Source organism: Gossypium hirsutum, chromosome D08 (genome assembly GCF_007990345.1).
Source record: "Gossypium hirsutum isolate 1008001.06 chromosome D08, Gossypium_hirsutum_v2.1, whole genome shotgun sequence".
NCBI lineage: Eukaryota > Viridiplantae > Streptophyta > Magnoliopsida > Malvales > Malvaceae > Gossypium > Gossypium hirsutum.
Window position 1 is genome coordinate 62,120,379 of NC_053444.1, and position 24,766 is coordinate 62,145,144.

Below are 24,766 nucleotides of genomic sequence, written 5' to 3' on the forward strand. Positions count from 1 at the left end.
TTTAAAGTATTTGATAACCTTGTAACACTATGTCTAACATCCTCCAAGTAAAAGAACAATGCTTGCAATATGCTAGAACACCAAAATTAACATTTCTAGGAAAACAATATCTTGAAAAGGGGAAACGTAATTACCGCCCACCAAGAAAATTTTAATTTTGAATAATTATTTGGTATATTGCAAAATTTAATTTGAAAATGCACCTTTATAAATATAATTAGATTTAATTTTGAATAATTATTTGGTATATTCCTAAAGAAAACACAAATTTTAAATATACCATAAAATTTTAATTAATATTTAACAAATAAATATAATTTAATGTCGATTTATTTATTTAATTTGTTAATTTATTGTTTTTTTTGGTTAAAATAAACTATAAATTACAGATTTGAAATTTAACCCTACTTTTACTTTTAATTATTTAGTCTTTTTATTTTTTAAATATTAAAATTTAGGCCTAATTTACTGTTAAATTTGTTAGTGTGACATTTTAAAATAAAAAAAATACTCACTTACTAATCATGTAACTAAAAGAATGACATGAATCTGAAACACACAAAAAAATTAAGGGGTTAATAATTGACTTTGTATTTTTAAGTCTGAAAATTAAGGGACTAAATTCTAAATTTATGAAAAGTACAGGAACTTGTGTCAAATTTTAGCCATTTTCCCCTACAGAGTGTGATTGTAAGGGGCACCCTCACCTTCTCCGTTGAAAACGTATAAAAGGAAAAGGAAAAACGAACCACACGAGGCTCCAAGAGAAATGGCGAAATCCATGGAGTGCTCCGATTATCGCGTTTTGCTCAAACCAATCCCAATTCCAATCTCGACCCAACCAACAACATGCTCTTCCTTCTCTGGGAAAGAAAAAAAAATCTTTATTTCTGCCTTGTTTTTCTTTTACTTTCTTCCTTCGAACCCATCAATGGTGACATTCCTGTTGCATCGGCTTTTGGGTTAGAACCCTTATCCAAAGTGATGGGTTTCATTTGATTTCAATCAAACTCCAAGGAATTTTACATTCACTGTAAGGAATGGTAGGTAGAGTTCATGTAATTTTCTTCAAAGCATACAATAAGATTACTAATTTGATCTCCCTAAAAACTGGTGCTGTTGATGCCACAGGAAATTACTGTAGGTTCCCATGTATGGGTTGAAGACCAGGAATTGGCTTGGGTTGATGGGGTTGTAACTAGTGTTAATGGAAATGAAGCTGAGGTTGAAACTATTAATGGGAACCAGGTAAGACAGATTTATGCTTCTTAAAAAGCTTTACATTTTGGTTCAGCTTTTTCAGTACTATTAATTGCAATGGATCTTAATAACCCAGTTTTTCAATTTTTTTCATCATAATGTTGGTTAGGTTACTACAAAGTTATCTAAATTGTATCCCAAGGATATGGAAGCACCCGATACGGGTGTTGATGATATGACTAAGCTATCATACTTGCACGAGCCTGCTGTGCTTCACAATTTGGCCACCAGATACGGAATCAAAGAGATTTATGTAAGATCAACCTCATTTTTGGTTTTGAACCATTAAGTATTGCTGCTATGAATCTGCTAGTGATACCTTTTCTGACCTTGTGGCAGACGTACTGTGGGAACATTCTCATTGCCATCAATCCATTCCAAGCAATCTCACATTTATATGATACTGAATTGATGGACAGCTATAAAGGGGCTCAACTAGGGGATCGGAGCCCTCATGTTTTTGCGATTACTGATGTTGCATATAGGTAACTATGTCTATGTTTTGTCTGTGTATAGTTTAAAGATAATGGAGCTGGTTGACTAAGAATTGTATAACTTTCAACTAGGGCTATGAATAACGAAGGCAAATCCAATTCTATACTAGTCAGTGGTGAAAGTGGGGCAGGTAAGACTGAAACCACCAAAATGATTATGCGCTATCTTGCATATTTGGGTGGCCATGCTGCTGCTGAAGCACGGACTGTTGAACGAAAAGTTCTAGAAGTAAGCTGGATGATCTAACTCTATTCTGAACTGAAGTAAGCTAATATTTCAATCTTTATCTTTGGCTTAGAGTCAAGTAAATGCTTGAAGCACACAATATGAGGACTAAAAAGTTTTGGAGCTGTCATTATGTAATTAATTAAGGCAATAATACATCATTGTTCTCTAGCGTGTTCTACAAGAGGTGTTAATGTGGTCATAGTTGTTGGGTGCAATGACTATGTTATGGTGTGATGTTATCCAAGAGTAGACTTAGCTATGCCTAAAAGTATTGGTGTTAAGACATATAGAAAACTATTTTGTGTTTCATGCTTTGTGCTTTAATTTGTAAGACGCAACAATCTTATTACAGCCTTTTTAAACACAGGGGATCTACTCATTGGATTATGGAAAAAATAATCTACTTATTTAACAGTGTGACAATTCCTCTAACATCGTCAAATGAGTAAGAGAAAAGTACACAAAAATAATATCCTTTAAATTTCCTTTGATTTCCTCTTCTAAGTTTATCTAGAAAGACTAGAATGAAAGAGTATCTCTAGGATAAAGACTAAAAATGGAAAAAAGGGTATATTTCCTCAAAATTTTAACCCAGGTATTATCCTTAAGATACTAGCATATAATGAAGAATTAGCATTGTGTGAGAAATCTTGCGCTTTAGTAGAGGGGCCTAACAAGCTCAGAGAGGATATAGAATGTGCAGTAAGGGAGCAGATGTTGGCATTTTAGCAGTAGTTTACAAGCTCAGAGAGGATAGAAAAAAAAAAGGGCTTGAACAGTTGCTTTTTTGCGTCTCTATATTCAGCTATTTTTCTTTGTCTTTTGGGGTCCATTTCTGAAAACTGCATGCGAATCAGTAAGATGGTTATTTTACTTGTTCAGACTACAAAGTCAGATTTTCATGTAATTTTGCCTTCATGCTGGATTCCACAAATGTTGATCTGGAGATGTAGCACACTATGACATGGTTGACAAACAAAAATATTGAATACAAATCAGATGAGGCAGTATGTAATATGTTAACTTTCTTGAAACCAGATGATTAAATGCATAGATCTTGAAAAGTAATAATTTTGTTACCATTTTATTGTTTTCGCATTTGTTTTAGTTATATCTTCGCCTCTATTTTACCTTTCATGAAAATCTATATGTACGTTTAACGAATTCTGGATCTGTAATAAACTACCTGCAAATAGAATCAGACACCCAAAAAGTACAAGGAAATTCAACTTTACGTGTAATAGTTATTCATTCTAGTTTTTCTTTTGACAAATCAATGGCGCCTAAATCTCCTTTTCCATTCATGTAGTTAAAATTTGAAATTATTAGTAGGTAACCTGGTTCCTCATTTTTTTCGTATGCATTTTTATCTACTTCTGAATGTTATGCACTAAATGTCTTGATGCAGTCAAATCCTGTTCTTGAAGCATTTGGAAATGCAAAAACTGTCAGGAATAACAACTCAAGGTGAGAAATTCGTGTTTGAAAACTTTCCAGTTATTTGGCTAGTCATTGAACCCAAAATTTTAAGTTTTATTGACTGGTTTGTGCCAAAGACTAACTTCTTATTTTCATCTTCTCATGCAACTTGTATATTATTCATTTCTCCCCTTTCAATTTATATTTTGTTAGCTTTTCTAGTTCAAGCTGTAAAGGTAAAAAGGTTGTTGAATAATGGATTTGCTTCCGTAGTGGCATCTTTGTTTAAATCACTACATTAGAAGTTCTTATCAAGCCTGATACTTCTTTTGAGAAAGTCAAACTAATAAAATCTCTTAGCTTCTCTCTCCTTGTAGCAAAAATTCTTTCTGCTGATAAGATTGAAGTGTTATAGTTTCAAATTTCAATGATCACTTGTTCATCATGTAATTTGCATAGTTTCTGACATTCTTCATGAATTGGCACAGTCGTTTTGGAAAATTTGTTGAGATTCAATTTGATGCATGTGGACAAATATCAGGGGCTGCCATCAGAACTTATCTCCTAGAAAAATCTCGTGTTTGCCAAATTTCAGAGCCTGAACGGAACTACCACTGTTTTTACCTTCTTTGTGCTGCACCACCGAAGGTTTATATTTAGCTTGATTCTACATTGTTGATTGCATAGCTCTTTAATAATTTTTCATGAAACTTTATCATAGCATTTCATCTGACCAGTTTTTTAAGTCCTGTCAGGAGATCGAGAAATATAAGTTGGGAGATCCTAAGTCGTTTCATTACCTTAACCAATCTAGTTGTTATGAACTGGTTGGTGTAGATGATTCCCATGATTATCTTGCCACCAAGAAAGCTATGGATATTGTTGGGATAAGTGTGGAGGAACAGGTCTCCCATCTGCTATGTAGCTTTGATGTATTTTGCTTGCCTGTCTTCTTTATGTAACCAGACTGGGAATAATATCTCCTTCTCTTTTTCAGGATGCAATTTTCAGAATTGTGGCTGCAATTCTTCATCTGGGCAATATTGCATTTGCTTTGGAGGGAGAAGATTCATCTGTGTTAGAGGATGACAAAGCCAAATTCCATCTTCAAGTTACAGCAGAGCTACTCATGTATGGCTATGTCCTAGGTTTTCTCTTGGCTTGCTGTTTCCTTTCCTATCCTGTCTCTCTGCATTAGGAGATCCACTGATCCTCATTACAGGTGTGATCTTGAAGCATTGGAAACTGCACTGTGTAAGCGCAATATGGTCACTCCAGAAGAAGTTATCAAAAGGAGCCTTGATCCACTTGGTGCAGCAATTAGCAGGGATGGTTTAGCAAAGACAATATATGCTCGTTTGTTTGACTGGTAAAATGCTAACTTCTGAAGCATTTATGCAGTTCCATAACTCATTTTAAACTGGATGGGTTTCTTATCAATGCCTCATTTGTGTTGCATCCAGGTTGGTTAAGAAAATTAATGTCTCTATTGGGCAAGATCCTGACTCAAAATGTCTCATTGGAGTCCTTGACATATATGGTTTTGAAAGTTTTAAAACTAGCAGGTAATGCTCAAGGACACCAGTGTATGTATTCTTGTCTGGGCATGAAAAATAAAAACCTTGTAATTTGCATCATCGATAATATTTTATCACTTTAGCTGTAGCTGCAATTCATTATTCATATTAAGTTACCTGTATCAGAAACAACCATTTTTTACATAAAAATGTGCTTTTGCAATTCTAAACTTCTAATTCCCATATTATGAATGTAATGCTACCCATCGTCCAATAAAGGGTTATTAACCAGTTATGATCCTGCAAAAAGGCAGGATCCTAAGTACTAGGTTGGTTTCTTGGAAATATATATTGCAGTTAGTAGATTTTCCTAGAGTAGCCATTTTCAAAGACAAACTGGCAGTATTTTTATTTTGGGATGCTTGCAGATCTAATGCATTTACTGCCTTACTAGACGATGGTCCCTACTCTGCATTAGAATTAGGTAGCTAATTTTTAAACCAGTTACTTTTCTCTCAACATCCAAGGTTAACATCTATCTACCAATAATGCATGGTTATAAGATGGGCTATCAAGAATTCATTTGAAAACTCCTTTATTCTTTTTTCTGATGTGAAGTTGTGATTGGGTAAAGAAGTTGGACATAGACCTTCTAATACTGAGTTGTTTCTTCAAGCATCTTAACATTTTGGAAACAATGGATCTGTGTTGTCAAGGGTGCAAGAAACACTGTAGGCATTAAAACAACTTTATAGTGCTTGAGATGCAAGGCAAAAATGTGTTTTTCCAAGTGAAGTAACATGCATGTGTTTTTGTATGCGTGATTGTGTAAATATAAAATAAACTTAAGATATATAGTGACAGTTTTAAACTTAAAAGAGTGGTCTAGCTTATCCTATAAAACATGCAGATTTCCTTTTCCTGTTGTTAGCCAACATGTATGATTTCCTTGTGGCCCCATGTATGTTGTTGAAAATTCAAACATTAGGAAGTGGAGAGTTTGATATTAGCCCTTTTTTACTAGTAAAGATACAATTAATAAATAAAAATTAAAATTAAAGAGCAGCCCTAGGTCCATGTGTGGTCAAATGCACCTCGTTAAAGGGGTATGAGGAGCTTTTGTTGTTTGAAGCTAATGCAAAACGCCTAGCTGAGATTGGGTGTATACCCTAATAACACTGCAATGGATTGCATATAATCTCTCCTTCACTGCCTTCCTGTAGTGTGATATTTTAAACAGTCTCTGTAGTTTTAACCAATGGACAAGTGTGGACTAAGGGGCATAATGGACCATATTTTTTAATTATTTTAAGTATTATTTTTGGGGCTTCTGTATTTATTTTTTATCTTTTGGGGATGGACAATTTCATTGTCTGAGTTGTTTAGACTTACAAGTTACAAGAACTGTTGAGATATTAAAGAAATCCAAGGCTTAGTTGTGATTTTGAGAAATTTATGAATTATAAAGTAACAGAAATTAATAATATTCAGGGCTAATTATTTTGGTTTTATGCATTATTCTGTGCAGTTTTGAACAGTTCTGTATAAACTTCACCAATGAAAAGCTGCAGCAACATTTCAACCAGGTATGAGGTTAGTCTCATGTGACAACTTTAGTTTTAGTTCAATCTTCCATTCTACGCACTGATATGGTTATACAATCAGCACGTGTTCAAGATGGAGCAATCTGTATACCAAGAGGAGGAAATAGATTGGAGCTATATAGATTTTGTTGATAATCAAGATGTTTTGGATCTTATCGAAAAGGTTGCATACTGTCCTTTTAACTGTTCACAGCACTTTGAATTTGACAAGTGTATCTACTTTTGTCTTTGTTCTTCACCTTCCAGTTATCGCTTAATCTTTGGTAGTCTCCCTACTGAAATTTTACCCTAAAGAAAAAGTATCTAAAACCCCTGGAATGAAACATAGATGTCACCACATAAGTGAAAGGATCTTGTTGGGACATGACACTAGTCAGTGTTATAAACTGAATGTGTTGAGAAATGCTTCATACTGGGGCTAGCATTGCTTATTTTATCCAGAAGATTAAAAGTGTCATAAGCATTTTTAGATTTTGATGGTCAAATTGTGTATGGTTTCATTCAGATTAATGTATATCATGATCTCTAATCTGTTCATGTATACTTATGGTGCATTTGTCTTAACTTCATGATTTTCACAGTGGTCTATCCGCCTTCTATATGCAAAGTGTACATTAGAAAAAAAAAAACATATAATCACAATATTATCAGCATGAATGGTAAAATATTATCGCAATATTATCAGCATGAATGAGTATGAAAGAAAAAGAGGTAATTGCATGCTTTAAGTGGTGGACATCTTTCAGCTTTATACATACGCATTAGTCTTTTTTGCCAACTTGTAATGTATATCCTTCTGTATCCTGGTTTTGAGTTATTATAGGGGTATATTTTTCTGTTCCATATTTTCTTAGTATGTGCACAAGATCTGCTGAATAGCAAATTTTTTTTCACAGATTTCTAATTTCTAATGCTTCTGCAGAAACCAGGGGGGATCATTTCTCTTCTTGATGAAACATGGTATGAAAACTTTTTTTTTTCACAATTACTGTGACATTGAAGCAATGCTGCATTTGAATTAATGTATTTCCTAATTCAGTATCCTGTTCATATGTGATGCTTATGAAGTGTAATGTTTTCTTTTTTATCTTCTTACATGGTTGGTATTTTTTGTTATACAGCATGTTTCCGAAATCAACCCATGAAACCTTTGCCCAAAAGCTCTATCAGACATTCAAGGATCACAAACGCTTTGTAAAGCCAAAATTGGCTCGCACAGAGTTCACCATTGTCCATTATGCAGGAGAGGTTAGTTATGAGTCCTCGTTTTTACCTGTTAAGAGTCTCACAGTGTTAGTCTTTGCATATGAGGTCTATTATTCTGTGAATATTTTCAGGTCCAGTATCAGTGTGATCAGTTTTTAGACAAAAACAAAGACTATATTGTTCCTGAACATCAGGAGTTGTTGAGTACTTCCAAATGTTCCTTTATAGCTAGCCTTTTCCCTTCACTTAATGCGGAGACACCTAAATCTGGCAAGTTCTCATCTATTGGTTCTCGTTTCAAGGTATCTTAATTTTGCTAGCATTTCCATAAACTAGTCATGGATTTATATTTATGCATATATATTCTTAAATGTGTTGAAAAATAAATGATTTGTTGAGCCATGCCATGTGTTCTGAAGATTTCAATGTCTCAGTGAAAGGTGAAATCTTATGTTTTGGCCTCGTTGCTGCAGTTACAGTTACAACAGTTGATGGATATACTAAATTCTACCGAACCCCACTATATAAGATGTATAAAACCAAACTCTGATTTAAGACCTGAAATATTTGAGAATGTCAGTGTCTTGCAGCAACTACGTTCTGGTGTAAGTATACTTGGTATTGCATCACAATATCACAATTATTTATTTGTCAATTTGTGTGCATTCTAAACTAATTGTTAGTTGTATAGGGTGTTCTAGAGGCAATCAGAGTCAAGTGTGAGGGATACCCTACTAATAGAATCTTTAGTGAATTTCTAGAGCGATTTTCTATTCTTGTGCCAGAAGTTTTGAAAGAGAAGTGAGTATTCCTCTACATAACTGATCAGAAATGGGAAAAGAAAAACATATGCATTTTTTTTTCTTGGATCTAAAAGATGCTGTTTGGTTAAGTTCTGCTTATGAAGTTCTTGCATTCATCTTTAGTGTTGAAGAAAATGTTGCATGCAAATCAATTATGGAGAAGGTGGGGCTTTCAAATTATCAGGTAATTCAAGAACTTTCCTTTTTCATTCTCTTTTTGACAACAGAATTGAGATTACATCGATAGAAATGAATAAGTGAAATGGTTACATATATCAAACCTGGTTAGGCACAATGTTTGAGAAATTGATAGCTGGAGGGCCTTGAGATCATGATCATTGTTTAAGTTTTTTACAGTATTTACCTCACTTCTAGAATGGCCATAAAATGTATTTGAAGGCAACTTCAGCCTTTGCTTCTTGAAAATATTTGTGGTTATAGATGCTCGTGTATTGAGATTCTGTTGCAAGATGATGTATTCTATGAGCCATGAGTTGTTTTGCAGATAGGGAAAACTAAGATTTTTTTGAGAGCTGGTCAGATGGCAGAGTTAGATGGACGCAAAGCAAAATTACTTGGAGAGTCAGCAAAGGTTATTCAAAAGCAAGTTAGATCCCGTATAGCTCGTAAATGCTATGTTCGTATCCAAACGGCTTCTATTTGTATACAAACTGTTTTGAGGGGTGAGTCTATGTGCTAAAATTAAGTCATATATAGAACCAGTATCGTTCAGCTTATTTATCATGTTAAGTAATTTGGTTCCTATCAAATATCTAATTAACCCAGGTTCTTTTTATTTTTCTTCTAATTTTATTTTGTTGTCGTCGGCTTGTAGGGATGATCACTGCATGTAATAATTTTTTGCATTGATCTTATTTTTGTATCTTCTAGGACAACTAGCTTGTGAATCACTTAAATTCAGGAAAAGAACAGCAGCTGCTGTCAAAATTCAGAAGTCTGCCCGCAGAAAATCTGCTAGTAGGAAGTACACTAATATCAAATCTTCAGCAATTGTCGTGCAGACAGGAATACGTGCCATGGTTGCTCGTAATGAATTCAGATCTAAGATGCAAAACCATTCTGCAACTATACAGGTTATTGTCCAACTTTTCTTTAATGCCTAAAGAATTATCTTATCATGTTTACAAGTTGATTATTTCAAGCAAAACCCTGTGGGTATTATTGGCGATGTCATAATGCTGTTTCATCCTATGCGATAAAAAAGGTATCAGTTCTTTCACAAAGCATATTACAGTGGGTATTGTTTTACTTTGTTTGTTAAGTTTGTAATTAGCATTTAATATTTGCAGAACTTATTGAACTGCGTTCTGGCTAACTCTCATTTCCTATACCCTTAACATCAAGCGAAGCTTTTAACTTTTCGACAACTTTATTTATTGGTTTCTTTTTTCATGTTCTATTCTCTTTCCTTGTCTGTTGTCATATCTAAATGCTGTATATATGCTTTCTATCAACTATCTCCTTTATTAGCTTCGGCCAGTAGAATTCCACCCTCCCTCATCTTGGTTAGCTTTGTGCTAGGTGGCTCAATGTCATTCTAAAGCACCTTCCTTCGAAAAAGGAGTTCAGAATTGGACTCCTCCCTTTTCAAACTTAAAAAACAAACTGCTCGTAGATATGTGCTGGGTCAAAGTCTTTAACTGTTTTCATATGTTTGAATTATTTTCTTCTGTAATAAAAAGCTGCAAGTTAAAATAGTTGAGTAGCTCTACTTCTGTAACTTCTCACCAAATCGTTGGTGAGCTTTGGGTTCTTTAGCTCATTACCTTTGTTGCACTTCAAAATAGCTGTATGTACATTAGGAAATATCAAAAGGAACATATAGGAGGGAAACTTGGTTTCTTCTTATTTCCCTATTCTTATGAGTTCACTACATATTAATGCACTATCACTGTGTAGGCTTGTCACTATTAGGCACTTAAACATGCAATGTCACTGTCAGTGACATTCTGCTGATCTTTTTCTATATAAGTGCTTAACATAATTCAGTAAAATCAAGAATTATTCTGGGTTGAGCAATTCCTTTTTCATCTGTTCTCATAAGACCCATTGTGGAATCATACTTAACCAAAGAGTGGAAGTAGTAGCCTCTAACTACTTTAGAGTCTTAATCTCCTTTCTTTGCCTGCAATAATGTGCATTGCAATTTTTCTTAGGCTGCTACAGAAGAAGAAGAAAAGGACAGTGGAAAAGAAGAAGAGGACATTGGAAAAGAAGAAAAGGACAATGGAAAAGAAGAAAAGGACGTTGGAAAAGAAGAAAAGGACGTTGGAAAAGAAGAAAAGGATGTTGGAAAAGAAGAAAAGGACAGTGGAAAAGAAGTCGAGGAACCCGAAGATAAAGAGCCAGAAAAGCAACCAACTGTAAGATACATAAACATGTCTGAAGATACCTGCTAGCCTTCATGTCCTGTGTGCTAAATGTGAATGTTGATGTTCTCTATACTTTGACCCTAAAAAAAAAGTTGCAGTTCATTTAGTTATAGGTAATATATTGGAGCTCAGGATAATTTTCTTCAAAACTGTTTCCGGAGATCTAGATTTGCACAAATGCATAGTAAATTTTATCTACATTGGATTTTCTGTACTCTTCTTCCTGAGAAGAAGTATTAGACTTTTAAATAGATATCTTTGAAAATATTACAATACTTGAAAACACAAATAAGAAAAAAAGTTAATTTTAAATTTATGCCACTAGAGGTTGGTATTAGGATCAAGGAAGACAGGAGACTGAAACTAGGAAACTTTATAACCAATAAAAATTAAAATTTTGCTGGCTTTTTTTTTCTTAATTTTGAAATAATTTTTTACTGACTTATTTCTAATGCAGTTAGGAAAATAAAAGTAGATCTAGAATTAGAAACTAAGCAACCAAAGTTCAATAGTTTTAGTCAATAACTGTCGAAAGATATAAACATTGATGTCCTTTTCTGTCCAAATGAAAGGTTTTGTCTAGATAAATCTGTATATCAGTTAAAGGCGGTGAGCACTATAGATTATATGTATTAAAGATCATATATACAAACATAAATGTATATGCACTCATCTATGTATGCATATACAACAATTATCTGCATGTGTGGTATCTTTTAGTGAAGACACTTTTAAGCAGGGTACTTTAAAGTTTAAACTATGAATTTCTGAACTGTCTGAGAATTTGAATTTCTGCACTGTCTGAGAATTTGAAAGTTGAGAAATGGAGAAGGGTTTTCCTCCATTGCTTTGAATTGGATGATGAGAAGAAAATGCTTAGCAGACATTATGACAGTGTTGATGACGCTGGCTGTTACGAGGGTTGACAAATTTATCATGATTAAATTTGTGTCATTTAGTTTTCATGATCTCTAACTGAACTCCTATTATTTGTATAGGTCGAAGTACAAGAGAAAGAAGAGCTACCGGATCCTCCAGTAGCTGTACTTGAGCAGAACAAACCTGACAAAACCTATGTGTCTCCTGACAAAGAGCAAGAGGTCACGGAGGAATCAAATGAACCGTATCATATTGTTGAAGAAATATCAAGCCCCATCCAAGATGTTTTAACAGCTGAGGAGCTTCCATCAGAAGTTGAACAGCTAAAGGTACTGCTACGATAAATCTGTTCTTTGATTAATCCATTGTTCTTCACATATGCTTCTCAATTGTGTTTCCAGATAAATGCAAAGGAATAAAAAATTGTGTGGCCTAATAAATTTTCATTAAAAAAACGTTGCATGCTATCTCAAAGTTATGGTGAATTACTCCTGACCTGTAAAGCGGCCTAATCTCAAAATTGTGATGTGAGAGAACCCTGCAAAGTGTGCAGATATAAGGAATGATGAATGTGCAGAAATTAAACAAAGCATCAGAAAAAGGTTAAATAACATAGACACATACTTTTGAGTTATTATTAAAAAATTTGAATTTGGAATGACCAATAAAGGAATAGATGGTCCTTTATCTTTCAGGTTAGAACCTAGTGAGCACTTAACCATCTTTGTAACTTCTCAAGCTCATTTTCCTCCGGTCCTGGATTGGTGGAAATAAAATCGAGAACTTCTGAATATCTAACATTAATTTCAACTTTGCATCTTATGAAACTCTGCTACTAAGCTATGATAGTGTTGCTTCTCATGCCACTGATGGAAACCTTAGCAGCACCCATGTCCCATTTTCTAAGCACAAGGAAAAAAGGTGTTCATTTGAGATTTCCTTTTTTTTACATCAATTAGTTCCAGTCCGAATTCTTAAAACTGAAGACCATGCTTTAGCCACCCAGATGTTCATTGAAATTGCCATTAAGCCATGGGAAACAAAACATAAGTTATTAGGATAGAGTTTTTTCATTGTATGTTTTCTTGTTTGGCTTGACATGCTTCACCATATCTTAATTGAGATAACTATTTACAAGCTTTGAATTTTGAACCTTTTAATGTTGTTTTCACTAAGAGTGCTTTTTTATCTTACAGGTCCTCTTGATAGGAGAAAAGAAAAGAGCTGATGAATATCAAAAGAAACATGCTGAAGCCCAAGAATTAAGCGAGCAAAGACGCAAGAAATTGGAAGAAACTGAAAAGAAAGTACATCAGCTTCAAGAATCTTTGAACAGGTGGTGTTTTTTTATCACCCTTTACGATTTATCATACAATTTACTGATGTTAGCTGGATAACTTGCTATGTTTTTTGTTTAGAAATTGTTCTAGCCTTATATTTATTGGGCAAACAGCATATCCTCTAAGAAAATACAATGATATATGATTAAAAAGTTTTAAATTTTACGTAAATATTTTTTTATGGTTTGAGATCATTGATGAAATCACACTCTGTTCAAGATCAGTGGTGCAACTTGCTTTTGGTGAAACAACACTGCAGGGAAAATGGGGATATCACATGAAAAATACAAGGGAAAGAAATCATTGGAAACGATAGTTACCGAGTAGAGCTGCATTACATTGATTATAACTCTAAGATTGTTCTGATAACTGCCTTATGGTTACAACCATGCTAGTTAACATTCAATAAAGCTCTTGCTTCCTTGTTTACTTACACTAGTTCTGGTTTTTCAATGTCTCAGGCTATTATTCAGTATGTCTGAGCAATTTTCACAACTTAAAACAATTTTACAGACTCCATCAAGTTCAAAACCAGCCTCTCCACCCATTGCTCGAGTTGATTACTTTGATAATTCGGACAACTCTGATGCTTCATCAACTGGCTCAGATTTTGCATTTCCAGCTTCAGGTCGTGATTCAGCCAACAACTCTTGTCCCCGTCCTAAAGCTCCCCAGGTGCATGTTAAAGATGCTACAGCCACTGAAATTACAGGTTAGCCTTGATTTCTTGATGCAAATGCGGTTTGGACTCAGAATTAGCTTCATTTTAGAGTAACACCTCTCTTTAGGGACAAAAAAAATTGCCTGGTTTAGCAGATTCATTTTAGTTAATATTTGATGATGGGAGGATGTGTAGGTAGCAACTGTTTCATTTTTCTTAGTTTTCGGAGACCCGCATTGTGCAGGTACTGCGGACAGTGATAAGGAGGGGGCATTTGATGACTACTTCTGATGGATCTTTGTGCTTCTGCTTCATCTTATCTATAGATGACAGATATAAACACAATTTTAGTAGAGAATTACAGTGTAGGCATGCAAAACACAATCCAAATTCTTACACATAAAAGATGCAAGATTTGTATATAGGAGTAAGATTCTTAGGGTTCTTTAGGTCAAATAGTTAGCTAATCCTTTCAAAATGCCATTCCCCTAGTGGATATGCATTAGTTTCATTTGTATCTTCACTAACAGTCGCCATGACTTGTCTCTAACAAGTATATTGAAAATGTCTCAAAATGAGGTTCTCTGCATTATCTGTGTTATATATTTTTGTTAACGAATAACAAAATGAACCATATACGATTGAGATGTCTGTTGTGCTTCATAAAGAAGGCAAGCATTGTTGGCCCCAGAGCTTAGTCAGTTGGTTCATGTAGCCATCCTTAAGAAGTTGCATCCACCATCTCTGTGTGGTTCATATCTTAACATCTACAATCTTTTCCGCTTCTTTGGACTGGAGCTTCCTTTTGTACCAAAAAACGTGGAAAAAGGCATTGTTAAGAAAGTAGGGAGGAGGCTGCAAACACTGACAACCAAAGAAGCATCAGAAGGGAACTATAGCTTCAGGTTGGCTGGCAAAGGCCAATTCTATCATGGTTTGAATTGGCATGTTATATGCTATGTAATATATATATATATATAGCCATTGATGTATTTCTTTTTTCAATTCAAACATGAATTAATTAGCTAGCAAACCCATTTAATAATTACAAAACAATGAAGCAAGGCAGCATAATGCCTTTTACACTTTTGAATTGATTGGGAATATTTCTTTTCACATGCTGTATACCCCTTTTCGGTGCATACATATATTTATATATACATACATATCTATATGCTATTTCATCATTGATCTCAGAGATTAGTAACTTCTCTTTTTTTTTTTTTTATTTCTCTTATCCATGTATATCCTATGAATTAAATCCATCTTTTAGGTAATTAATTTAGTCTTGATTCGATCAAGAATCTCCACCTTTAGTTTAGTTTCAAAATTTTATTCTAAATAATTAAGCACCAGTGGTCTAGTGGTAGATTAGTACCCTGCCACGGTACAGACCCCCGGGTTTGATTGCCGGCTGGTGCAGTCACATTTTTTTGCTCTATATAGCTATTGAAATTTTTTCCCCAATAACACAGGAAAAAAAAAGGTTCCAAACGAAAAACAAATTATTGGATTAGAGAATCGAAATCAAGAAGAAAAAGAACCTATAGGTGAAGGGGGTCTTGTATCAGATGCGCAAAAACAAGGAAATTTTAAATCCGCTCTCAAACTAAGAAAAAGATGTTGAAGAAGATTATGATAAATCAGACAAAAAAAAACGTAGAAAGAAAAAGTAATACAAGAGCAACACGGAAGCAAAGCTTGATTTCTTCCTAAAAAGGTATTTGCGTTTTCAATTGAGATGGGATGATTCTTTAAATTAAAGAATAATCAATAATATTAAAGTATATTGCCTCCTGCTTAGACTGATAAATCCAAACGAAATTGTTATATCCTCTATTCAACGGGGAGAAATGAATTTGGATATTTTGATGATTCAGAAGGATTTAACTATTAGAGAATTAATGAAAAAAGGAATATTGATTATTGATCCAGTTCGTTTGTCGGTAAAAAATGATGGACAATTTATTCTATATCAAACTATAAGTATTTTGTTGGTCATAAAAATAAACACCAAATTAATCAAAGATACCAAGAAAAAAATTATATTGATAAAAATCATTTTTATGAATTTATTGCAAGACATCAAAAAATGACTGAAAATAAAGACAAAAATCATTATGATTTGTTTGTTCCTGAAAATATTTTATCCCCTAACCACAGGCGAGAATTACGAATTCGAATTTCTTTCAATTCAAGGAATAAAAATGATATGCATAGAAATGCAGTATTTTTAAATAATGTAACAAGTTGTGGTCAAGTTTTGACTAAAAACAAATATCTTGATAGTGATAAAAAGACACTAATTAAATTAATGTTCTTTCTTTGGCCTAATTATCGATTAGAAGATTTGGCTTGTATGAATCGATATTGGTTTAATACTAATAATGGCAGTCGTTTTAGTATGATAAGGATCTGTATGTATCTGAGTCTGAAAATTCGTTAATGGTCCACTTTAATGGTACCTTTTCCCCTATATTATGTATGTATCGTGCCGGGTATATGAAAATAAATAGATGGTCACAAGGATTGTCTTACATTTTATTCTGATACACGATACTAATTTAATGACATACATATCAATTAGATCGACAAATGAATCAATAAAATCCTCTAATTTAAACTCTCATATTTTCTCTTTTGTAGAAATCTCACTCTTTTGTATCCCTATACGAATCAAATCGAAACCCGGATTGATTAATTTTATTTGAAAAAAATGATAAAGTTCATAACGAACTTAAAATTATCGTGTATATCAAAATGACTGGTATTATTATTACTGATCAGTAAAATTCACATTCAAAAAAAGGGGAAAACTTTTTGGTTTTATGGTAAAAAATTCATTCCTCGTAGATATTTTTCAAGAAAAAAAAAAGAAAACAGGGGGTTTGTTGAATTTCAAATAGTTAGTTTCACCAATAAGATACGAAGACTTACTTCACATTTGAAATTGCACAAAAAAAACTATTTATCTCAGAGAGGTATAGGTAAAATTCTAGGAAAACGTCAATGACTGCTATCTTATTTATCAAAGACAAATAAAACACGTTATAAAGAATTAATTGGTGAGTTGGATATTCGGGAACCAAAAAATTGTTAATTTGAAAATTTTGAATTAGTCGATTTATTAGATTTTCATTTTGATATACTTGTTTTCGTTTTCAACAATTCATGTAAGAATGAATCGAGGAAAAACTTATGAATCTATCAGCTACAGAAAAAGACCTTATGATAGTCAATATGGGGCCTCACCACCCATCAATGCATGGTGTTCTTCATCTCATCGTTACTCTAGATGGTGAAGATGTTGTTGACTGTGAACCAATATTAGGTTATTTATACAGGGGAATGGAAAAAATTGCAGAAAACCTAACAATTATACACTATTTGCCTTATGTAACGCGTCGGGATTATTTAACCACTATGTTCACGAAAGCAATAACCATAAATGGACTAGAATAGTTGGGGAATATTCAAGTCCCTAAAAGGGCCAGCTATATCAGAGTAATTATGTTGGAGTTGAGTCGTATAGCTTCTCATCTATTATGGCTTGGACCTTTCAGGGCAGATATTGGTGCACAGACCCTCTTTTTCTATATTTTCAGAGAAAGAGAATTAGTAAATGATCTATTCAAAGCTACCACCGGTATGAGAATGATGCATAATTATTTTCATATCGGAGGAGTGGCAGCCGATCTACCTTACGTCTGGATAGATAAATGTTTGGATTTCTGTGAATATTTTTTAACAGAAATTGTTGAATATCAAAAACTTATTACACGAAATCCTATTTTTTAGAAAGAGTTGAAGGGATAGGCGTTATTGGTGGAGAAGAAGCAATAAATTGGGGTTTATTCGGCCCAATGCTACGAGCATCTGGAATCAAATGGGATCTTCGAAAAGTTGATCATTATGAGTGTTATGACGAATTTGATTGGAAAATCCAGTGGCAAAAAGAAGGAGATTCATTAGCTTGTTATTTAGTCCGAATAAGTGAAATGACGGAATCTATGAAAATAATTCAACAGTTCCTGGAAGGAATTTCGGGTGGTCCCTATGAGAATTTAGAAATGTGATGCTTTAATCGAGAAAGGGATCCAAAATGGAATGATTTTGAATATCGATTCATTAGTAAAAAAACCTTCTCCCATATTTGAATTACCGAGACAAGAACTTTATGCAAGAATGGAAGCCCCAAAGGGAGAATTAATAATTTTTCTGATAGGGGATCAAAGCGGTTTTCTTTGGAGATGGAAAATTCGCCCGCCGGGTTTTATCAATTTGCAAATTCTTCCTCAGTTAGTTAAAAGAATGAAATTGGCTGATATTATGACGATACTAGGTAGCATAGATATCATTATTAGAGAAGTGGATCGTTGAAATAATAATTTATACGACAGAAGTAGAAGATATCAATTCCTTTTACTCATTACAATCTTTAAAAGAGGTCTATGGGATCATATAGATGTTGGTCTCTATTTTGACTCTTGTATTAGGAATCACAATAGGTGTACTAGTAATTGTATGGTTAGAAAGAGAAATATCTGTAGGAATACAACAATGTATTGGGCCTGAATACGCTGGTCCTTTGGGCATTCTTCAAGCGCTAGCAGATGGAACAAAACTGCTTTTCAAAGAATCTAGAGGCAATACTTGTTTATTTAGTATTGGACCGGCTATAACAGTCATATCAATTTTACTAAGTTTTTCAATAATTCCTTTTAGCTCTCACCTTATTTTATCCGATCTCAATATCGGTATTTTTTTATGGATTCCTATTTCAAGTATTGCTTCCGTTGGACTTCTTATGTTAGGATATGGATCAAATAATAAATATTCCTTTTTAGGTGGTCTGCGAGCTGCTGCTCAATCGATTAGTTATGAAATACCATTAACTCTATGTGTTTTATCAATATCTCTACGTGCGATTCGTTGAAATAGAAACTTTTATTTTACCCATTCCTTTCATTCTAGAAAATAAGCTGAGTTGATAAACTAAATTAGATAGTTATATATGAGTGAAAGAAAGCAACTTATAAATTCGTAGTAAATTAAACAAAAAAATAGAATCTCATTTCCTATGTACAAGAGTTAAGTGGAAGAAAATGTAAGCGCATTAAGTCTTTACCCCAAGACGGGTTAATTAGTCAATCTAGCTTGAAGCGGGCTAAAAAGATCAATCGTATAGAGTTTTTACTATCCTTTGTATGGATTCCCATATATGTATTGCTAAACAAACGGGGGATTGAACAAAAAATGAGTGGATGGTTAGGAACACCAAAATACATAAGGGATTGGTAATGGAGATTATGTAAATTATATAAAAAGAGGCTTCTGGATAACATAAAAAGAATACTAATTGGGGCTTTAAATTCGTAGAAATGATTAGGCGGTACTCCCCATGATTCTGGTCCAGAGTATCCTCCTATCTGCCGATTAAAGCAATGACTATTAGGAACGAAATAATCCTTTACAATTTTTTAGTTTAAGCTCCATTTGTGATTTTATCAGATTCAAAAGCAGAATAGGAATGAAAAAGAAATCTTTTTTTTTATTCTTTCTTTCATAAATATAGAGAGATCTAATAATTTCTTATACCTATGGGTTCTTTTTCTTTTTGATTTCGATTCTCTAACCCAATTGTAAGGACTCATTTTTGCCCGGAAGCCCAGACCCAATTACAAATAAAAATAAAATACCCCAGCCCAATTACTAAACCTAACCCAAGCTCAAACTACCCAACAGGCCCAAAATTAAAAAAAAACCTAGCCCAATAACCTAAAACACTTTCAGCCAAAGGGAGGGACAGAAACCCTAGGGCGCGCCGCATGGCCGCCTCACACGCCAGCCTCAGCCTTGCTACCACCACCGTTCGTTGCACGTCCCATCAGCATCGCACGTCACTGCCACCATGGCCTCCTTCACGCACGTCTGGCACCTACAAAACACCCATAACACGCCAACAGAAACAACAAAAAGGAAAAAAACAAAGAGAAAATAAACCAACAAGCAGAGAAAATCCAAATCGCAAAACGACAAAATAAATAGAAAACTAAGTAGTTAAATCGGCTATAAAAGCCGAGATCTAGGTATTGTAATTTTTTTGGACACTTTAAAATATTGGAAATAAAATAACAGAAGGTTAATGCCCTATTTCATCTTTTTTTTTCCTCTCTTTTCGATCTATCCATTAATTGTATTTTATTTATTTATTTTTTACAAATCTGTTCTAAAAGGAAACTATTAATAAAGAAAAGAAAGGGAGAAAGAAACATACCCAAATCGCTCCACAAGCGCCGTCGCCGGAGTCTTTCGGGTCGCCAAAATCGGACCGAAAAGGGTGGCGTTTGGGGTTTCTTCTCACGGCCCTACGGCCATGAAGGCTCGGCCTTCAGTCGGTCGTCAAAGCGGGGTTAAAAACCCAGATTTCTGCTACTCCGGCCACCGTCTACGACGGGGTCACGACGGCGCAGGCGACAGCCCTATCGGTCGGATGGAGGGGCTGAGAGAGAACTAAACTATTCTCTGTTGTTTTTTTTTGGAAAAATGAAGCTGGAAGTTTTTTTTTCTTTTTTTTTTACCATTTATATAGGGTATAAAACGAAGCCGTTTTGGACCTTAATATTGGTGGCCAAAATGACGTCGTTCAGCATTTAGACCCGAAATTCACACGACCCGCAAGGAGGATCCGCGCGTTTTCGTTAAAGGGGATATTTGCGCGATAAGTCCCCCCATTTTTAGGCACGTTCAATGTAGTTTTTTTTATTTTTCGATTTCAGACTTAAATATTGCTTGTGTTTCAAATTGGTCCTTAGACCATGTGCAGACTTTAGCGCCCTAAACGGTGTCGTGTTGGGCCTAGTAAAAGGGGTTATTTTCGCGGTTGGCCCTTACGAATTTGATTTGAATTTCAATAACGCCCTTTCAGTTTTTTTAAATTTGCCTATGATTTTATTCCCATTCCATTTTAACCTATTACGAAACGGTGCACTTCAAGGGCTGGGGAATAATTTCCCATTTGGCCCCTACAAATTTGGGCACGTTTCGTTCAGGCCCCAAATTGCTCTTTCTTTTTTTTAGATTTGCCCCTTTAATTTCTGTTTTAATTCCAATTCGGTCCTGGGACCATTAAATTTGTTTTTTAAAATCATTTTTAGAAAAAAAAACTGTTATTTTTATTTTGTTAAAATTTTTTTATATATAAAAAATCAAAATCAAATGCCTTATTAATTTAATTTATGTATTTAACACTTCCATTATTATGCCTTCATATTTTTGTTTATTATTTATTATCTTCGTTTATTGCTCCTATTATGGTTGCTTATATGGTCATTATCATTATTATTATTATTATTGTTCCATGTTTTCTTATTTGTATTATTATTATTGTCTTTGTTCATGCATGTTAATATTGTGATTCGTTACTATTAATGCCATATGTTTTTATATTTTGCAATATCGTGTTCTTATTATTTGGAATGTATGTTGTACTATCGTTACGAGTCATGCATAACCTTCTTGTACATATTAAACAATTTCTTTTAAAGCATAATCAAATAAATTACGCGCATATTGATAGATATTTCATCGACTTTCACCCATTGTCCAAAAAAGGAAAAAGTTTTAAAATAAGGGAACATTTCGCGTTTTTGGGATTCGAGAAATTGTACCCTAAATTGCTGGGTCTCAATTTTCTCGTTAAACCTAAATAGCAAAATATCCTTTTAAATTTCCAAACACATAAAATTTCAATAAAAATCAAAGGCAAACTCATTCTCAAGGGTTCAAATATCGCGTCCTAACTTACGAGATGTGACATATTGCTATCGCGGGACGAGTGGACCTTTGCTGCTTAACTCAAGCGTTTTTTTAAATTAACATTAATTAAGAAGAAATCTTGCCCTAACTTACTGGGCATGATCCCTTTTCTTTCTCAAGTTTTAAATGATCTCGGGAATTACAAAAAGATTGTGTCCTAACTTACTGGGCATGATCCCTTTTTCAAATCCGAGATAGCTAAATATCTTTTAAATAGGTAAATTTTTAGCATTCATTCGCGCATCGGGAATTCAAGACATTGTTTCCTAACTTATTGGATATAATCATCTTTCTTGATTAACGTGAAATATGCCTTCTTTCCCAAAAATTTTTAACATTTTAATAAAGGATCGTATTTTAAATCTCTTTAAAGTTTTCAATCTTCGACTCTAAGACATTAATTAATCAACTAGGTACCGATTTTGGGCGTTACGAGGGTGCTAATCCTTCCTCATACGTAACCGACTCCCGAACCCGTTTTTCTAAATTTCGTGGACCAAAATTGTTGTTTTAATAAAATTAAATCGTTTATTAAATACAACCACTTTTCTAGGTAACCCGATCTCACCTTATCAAAAAGGATTGGTGGCGACTCCTGTTTTCGTTTTCGTTTTCAAAATCCAAGTCGACCCTGTTTTCACAAAAAAATGGTGTCAACAGCTTGGCGACTCCACTGGGGACGAAAAAGAGAGTCAAGCCACGTATTGATTAGTTTTTGTCTTTTTGTCGAAAATCGAGAATTTGATTAAAATTTACGATCCTTTCATGGCATTTCATTCGTCTTTATTACGATCTTCATCATTGTGGTTTTATAATTATTGTGTTGGTTTAAGTTTTGATATATTTTTGCACATTGCATTACATGACCGTTGGTCACACATTTTTAAGTAGGAGTGAGAAGCTACTCCTTCGTGAGGTTTTTACCTCCGTGCAGGATAGTGGATCGCTTTCGGGATACATCCGTACTTATGTCTTCGTGAGATTTTCATCTCCGTGCAGCCATAGGGAAATGTATTCCCCTGAACCGAACTCGGTCCGTATGAGCCCATAAGGGGTGAGGATCGAGGAATCTGCCGGTTCGGGTACCTCAACTTTAGAACCAATCCACATGTAGAAGACCTTAGAAGCCTACCCTAGGTAGAACCACGCCAAACCTAGTAATCACCCAAATAGACGCTTTGCTTACTCTTTTTTTATGCTTTGGGTTCTAGTTTGGTGCACAATACTAACTTATTCTATTTTGCTTTGATTGCATGACATTTGCATTTCAAAAGAGGTGTTGGTTCACGTTCGGTATCTAAATAGAGAGCTCAACATGGAAAGGAAGTTTCTTGGTAAAGTGGAAGATAATGCGGCCGTCCGAGTTTGGTCTGAAAAAGTTTAGCAAGAAAAGGGTGATAGCCTCGTGGAAGGATACGTGTCAGAATTATGGGACTTCACTCGCATTAGCGTGACTCAGAATAGTTTGCAAGAATTAAAAGAGATATGGGATCAGTGGGATAACAACATCAAGCAGCTCTTTTACAGTAACTATGGTGATCTACCTTATTTGCTTAGTGTAAAGGTAGACAAACACTTATTTTGAGCCCTCGTGTAGTACTAGAATCTAGCCTACAGTTGTTTCACGTTTGGGAAAGTAGATTTGGTACCCACAGTAGAAGAATATACGACCTTGCTACGGTGTCTGAAGATTCAAGTCGATAGGGCCTATTCAAGAGCAGCCTATGTCCCGACATTTTTGAAGAAATTAATGAGTATTACAGGAATGAGCGAGCAATGGGTCGAGGCTCGGATTAAGCAAAAGAGAGGTAACAAGTGCATACCTTGGAAAAATCTACGAGATCTGATCTTGGCACATCCGGATGTGAGAAAAAAGGTTGATATTTTTGCCTTGAGCATTTATGGTTTAGTCGTCTTCCCCAATGCGTTAGGGCATGTGGATGAATCAGTTTCAGATTTGTTCGACAGGCTTGACAACAGGGTCACACCGGTCCTAGCGATTTGGGCTGAAACCTTCAGATCTCTAAATGCGTGTCAAAGAGCGAGTGAAAGAAGGTTCATCGGATGCGCGCAACTGCTATTGGTGTGGTTTCATAGTCACTTTTGGAAAGTAGAAAATGTCTCCTATAGGGTATTCTCATAAAACTACTCCCCATTAAAAGAACTAGTGGCTACACCAAGACGAGACGATATCACGGAAGAGAAATGGATGGTGATTCTCCAAAATCTTCAAGAGGAGGATGTCGAATGGAGAGCCCCATGGATGACCCCTAATGAGATTTTGTATCGGTGTAGAGAGTTCGATTGGGCTCCTTTACTCAAAATTTGGGGAGCCGTTGGATACGCCCCTTTGCTAGTCTTGAGGCAGTACAGATTTAGACAGTTCATACCAGCAACACAAGGGTTGGCTCAGTGTGAATTTTCATCCAAGGAAGATAATTACAAGAATAAGGTTCATGAAATATCGAATGCTTGGAACCAAACCCGCAGAATGAAGATACTTGCTGTAAATCCAATGACAACTCCCGAGTATAGTTGGTGGTGGGAAAGAAGGATCAACGATAACATTCCCGTGTCGAGCCAAGAAGATGCTCGACCAATAGAGGAGCATCTACAAGTAGTTCCATCAGAATTAGAGATCATCAAACAGGACTTCGAAAAAAGAAGTTCGGAGCTGGGAAAGAAAATTGAGCAGCTAGAAGAGGAAAAGATGCGTTTGGGACTAGATGTCGATATCCACAGTTTGGAAGCCGAAAAATTAAGGAAAGGGAACAACAAGGCTGAAGAGGATTTAGATAGTCTAAGAGCTAATTATAAGAAGTTACGATTGTCGATAAGAACTGCTGGTCTGGGTAAAACGACAGAGCAATGGCAGTAGGAGATCAAGGAATAAAGGACCAAGGCTGATCCATGGGAAAAGAAATTTCAAGATGCCCAAGCTCAAGAGAGCACTTTGGAGAAAAGCTTGTTAGAATGCCGGAACGAAGAAGCAAGATTAAAGGCCCGAGTAGCAGAGTTAGAAAAGTCGCTCTACCTGTACCGTAGTCGCAACTCTATGATCGAGTTGAGAGCAAGTTTAAGTAAGATAGAAGAATTAAAGGGAAAGATAGTAGAGCTCGAAGACGCATTGCAAAATTCTGTAT

General features: G+C 34.8%; 2 protein-coding genes and 1 pseudogene across 5 annotated transcripts; all 3 read left to right on the forward strand.

Moving 5' to 3' along the window:
* Window positions 1–706: 706 nt before the first annotated feature.
* On the forward strand, window positions 707–14,394 carry LOC121219929 (myosin-16). Of its 4 annotated transcripts, none has more exons than XM_041098698.1 (26): window positions 707–1,043; window positions 1,132–1,248; window positions 1,370–1,513; window positions 1,600–1,745; window positions 1,827–1,983; window positions 3,392–3,450; window positions 3,891–4,050; window positions 4,158–4,307; window positions 4,400–4,533; window positions 4,625–4,771; window positions 4,866–4,967; window positions 6,448–6,505; window positions 6,585–6,686; window positions 7,446–7,483; window positions 7,645–7,771; window positions 7,861–8,031; window positions 8,203–8,334; window positions 8,421–8,530; window positions 8,656–8,716; window positions 9,038–9,215; window positions 9,424–9,626; window positions 10,710–10,916; window positions 11,924–12,133; window positions 13,001–13,140; window positions 13,658–13,856; window positions 14,050–14,394. In XM_041098698.1, the coding sequence occupies exons 1-26, from the start codon at window positions 1,041–1,043 to the stop codon at window positions 14,206–14,208; spliced, it is 3,414 nt and encodes a 1,137-aa protein (XP_040954632.1). In that variant the 5' UTR covers window positions 707–1,040; the 3' UTR covers window positions 14,209–14,394. The 4 variants fall into 4 exon arrangements, with proteins under 4 accessions (XP_040954632.1, XP_040954634.1, XP_040954633.1 ...); XM_041098700.1 differs by having other exon boundaries at window positions 708–1,043; window positions 13,606–13,856; XM_041098699.1 differs by lacking the exon at window positions 707–1,043 and having other exon boundaries at window positions 1,123–1,248; window positions 13,606–13,856.
* Window positions 14,395–16,897: 2,503 nt separating this feature from the next.
* On the forward strand, window positions 16,898–18,206 carry LOC121219930 (NAD(P)H-quinone oxidoreductase subunit H, chloroplastic-like; annotated as a pseudogene).
* Window positions 18,207–23,388: 5,182 nt separating this feature from the next.
* LOC107939949 (uncharacterized) lies at window positions 23,389–24,501 on the forward strand. Its single transcript, XM_016873336.1, has 2 exons — window positions 23,389–23,668; window positions 23,786–24,501. The coding sequence occupies exons 1-2, from the start codon at window positions 23,389–23,391 to the stop codon at window positions 24,499–24,501; spliced, it is 996 nt and encodes a 331-aa protein (XP_016728825.1).
* Window positions 24,502–24,766: the final 265 nt, after the last annotated feature.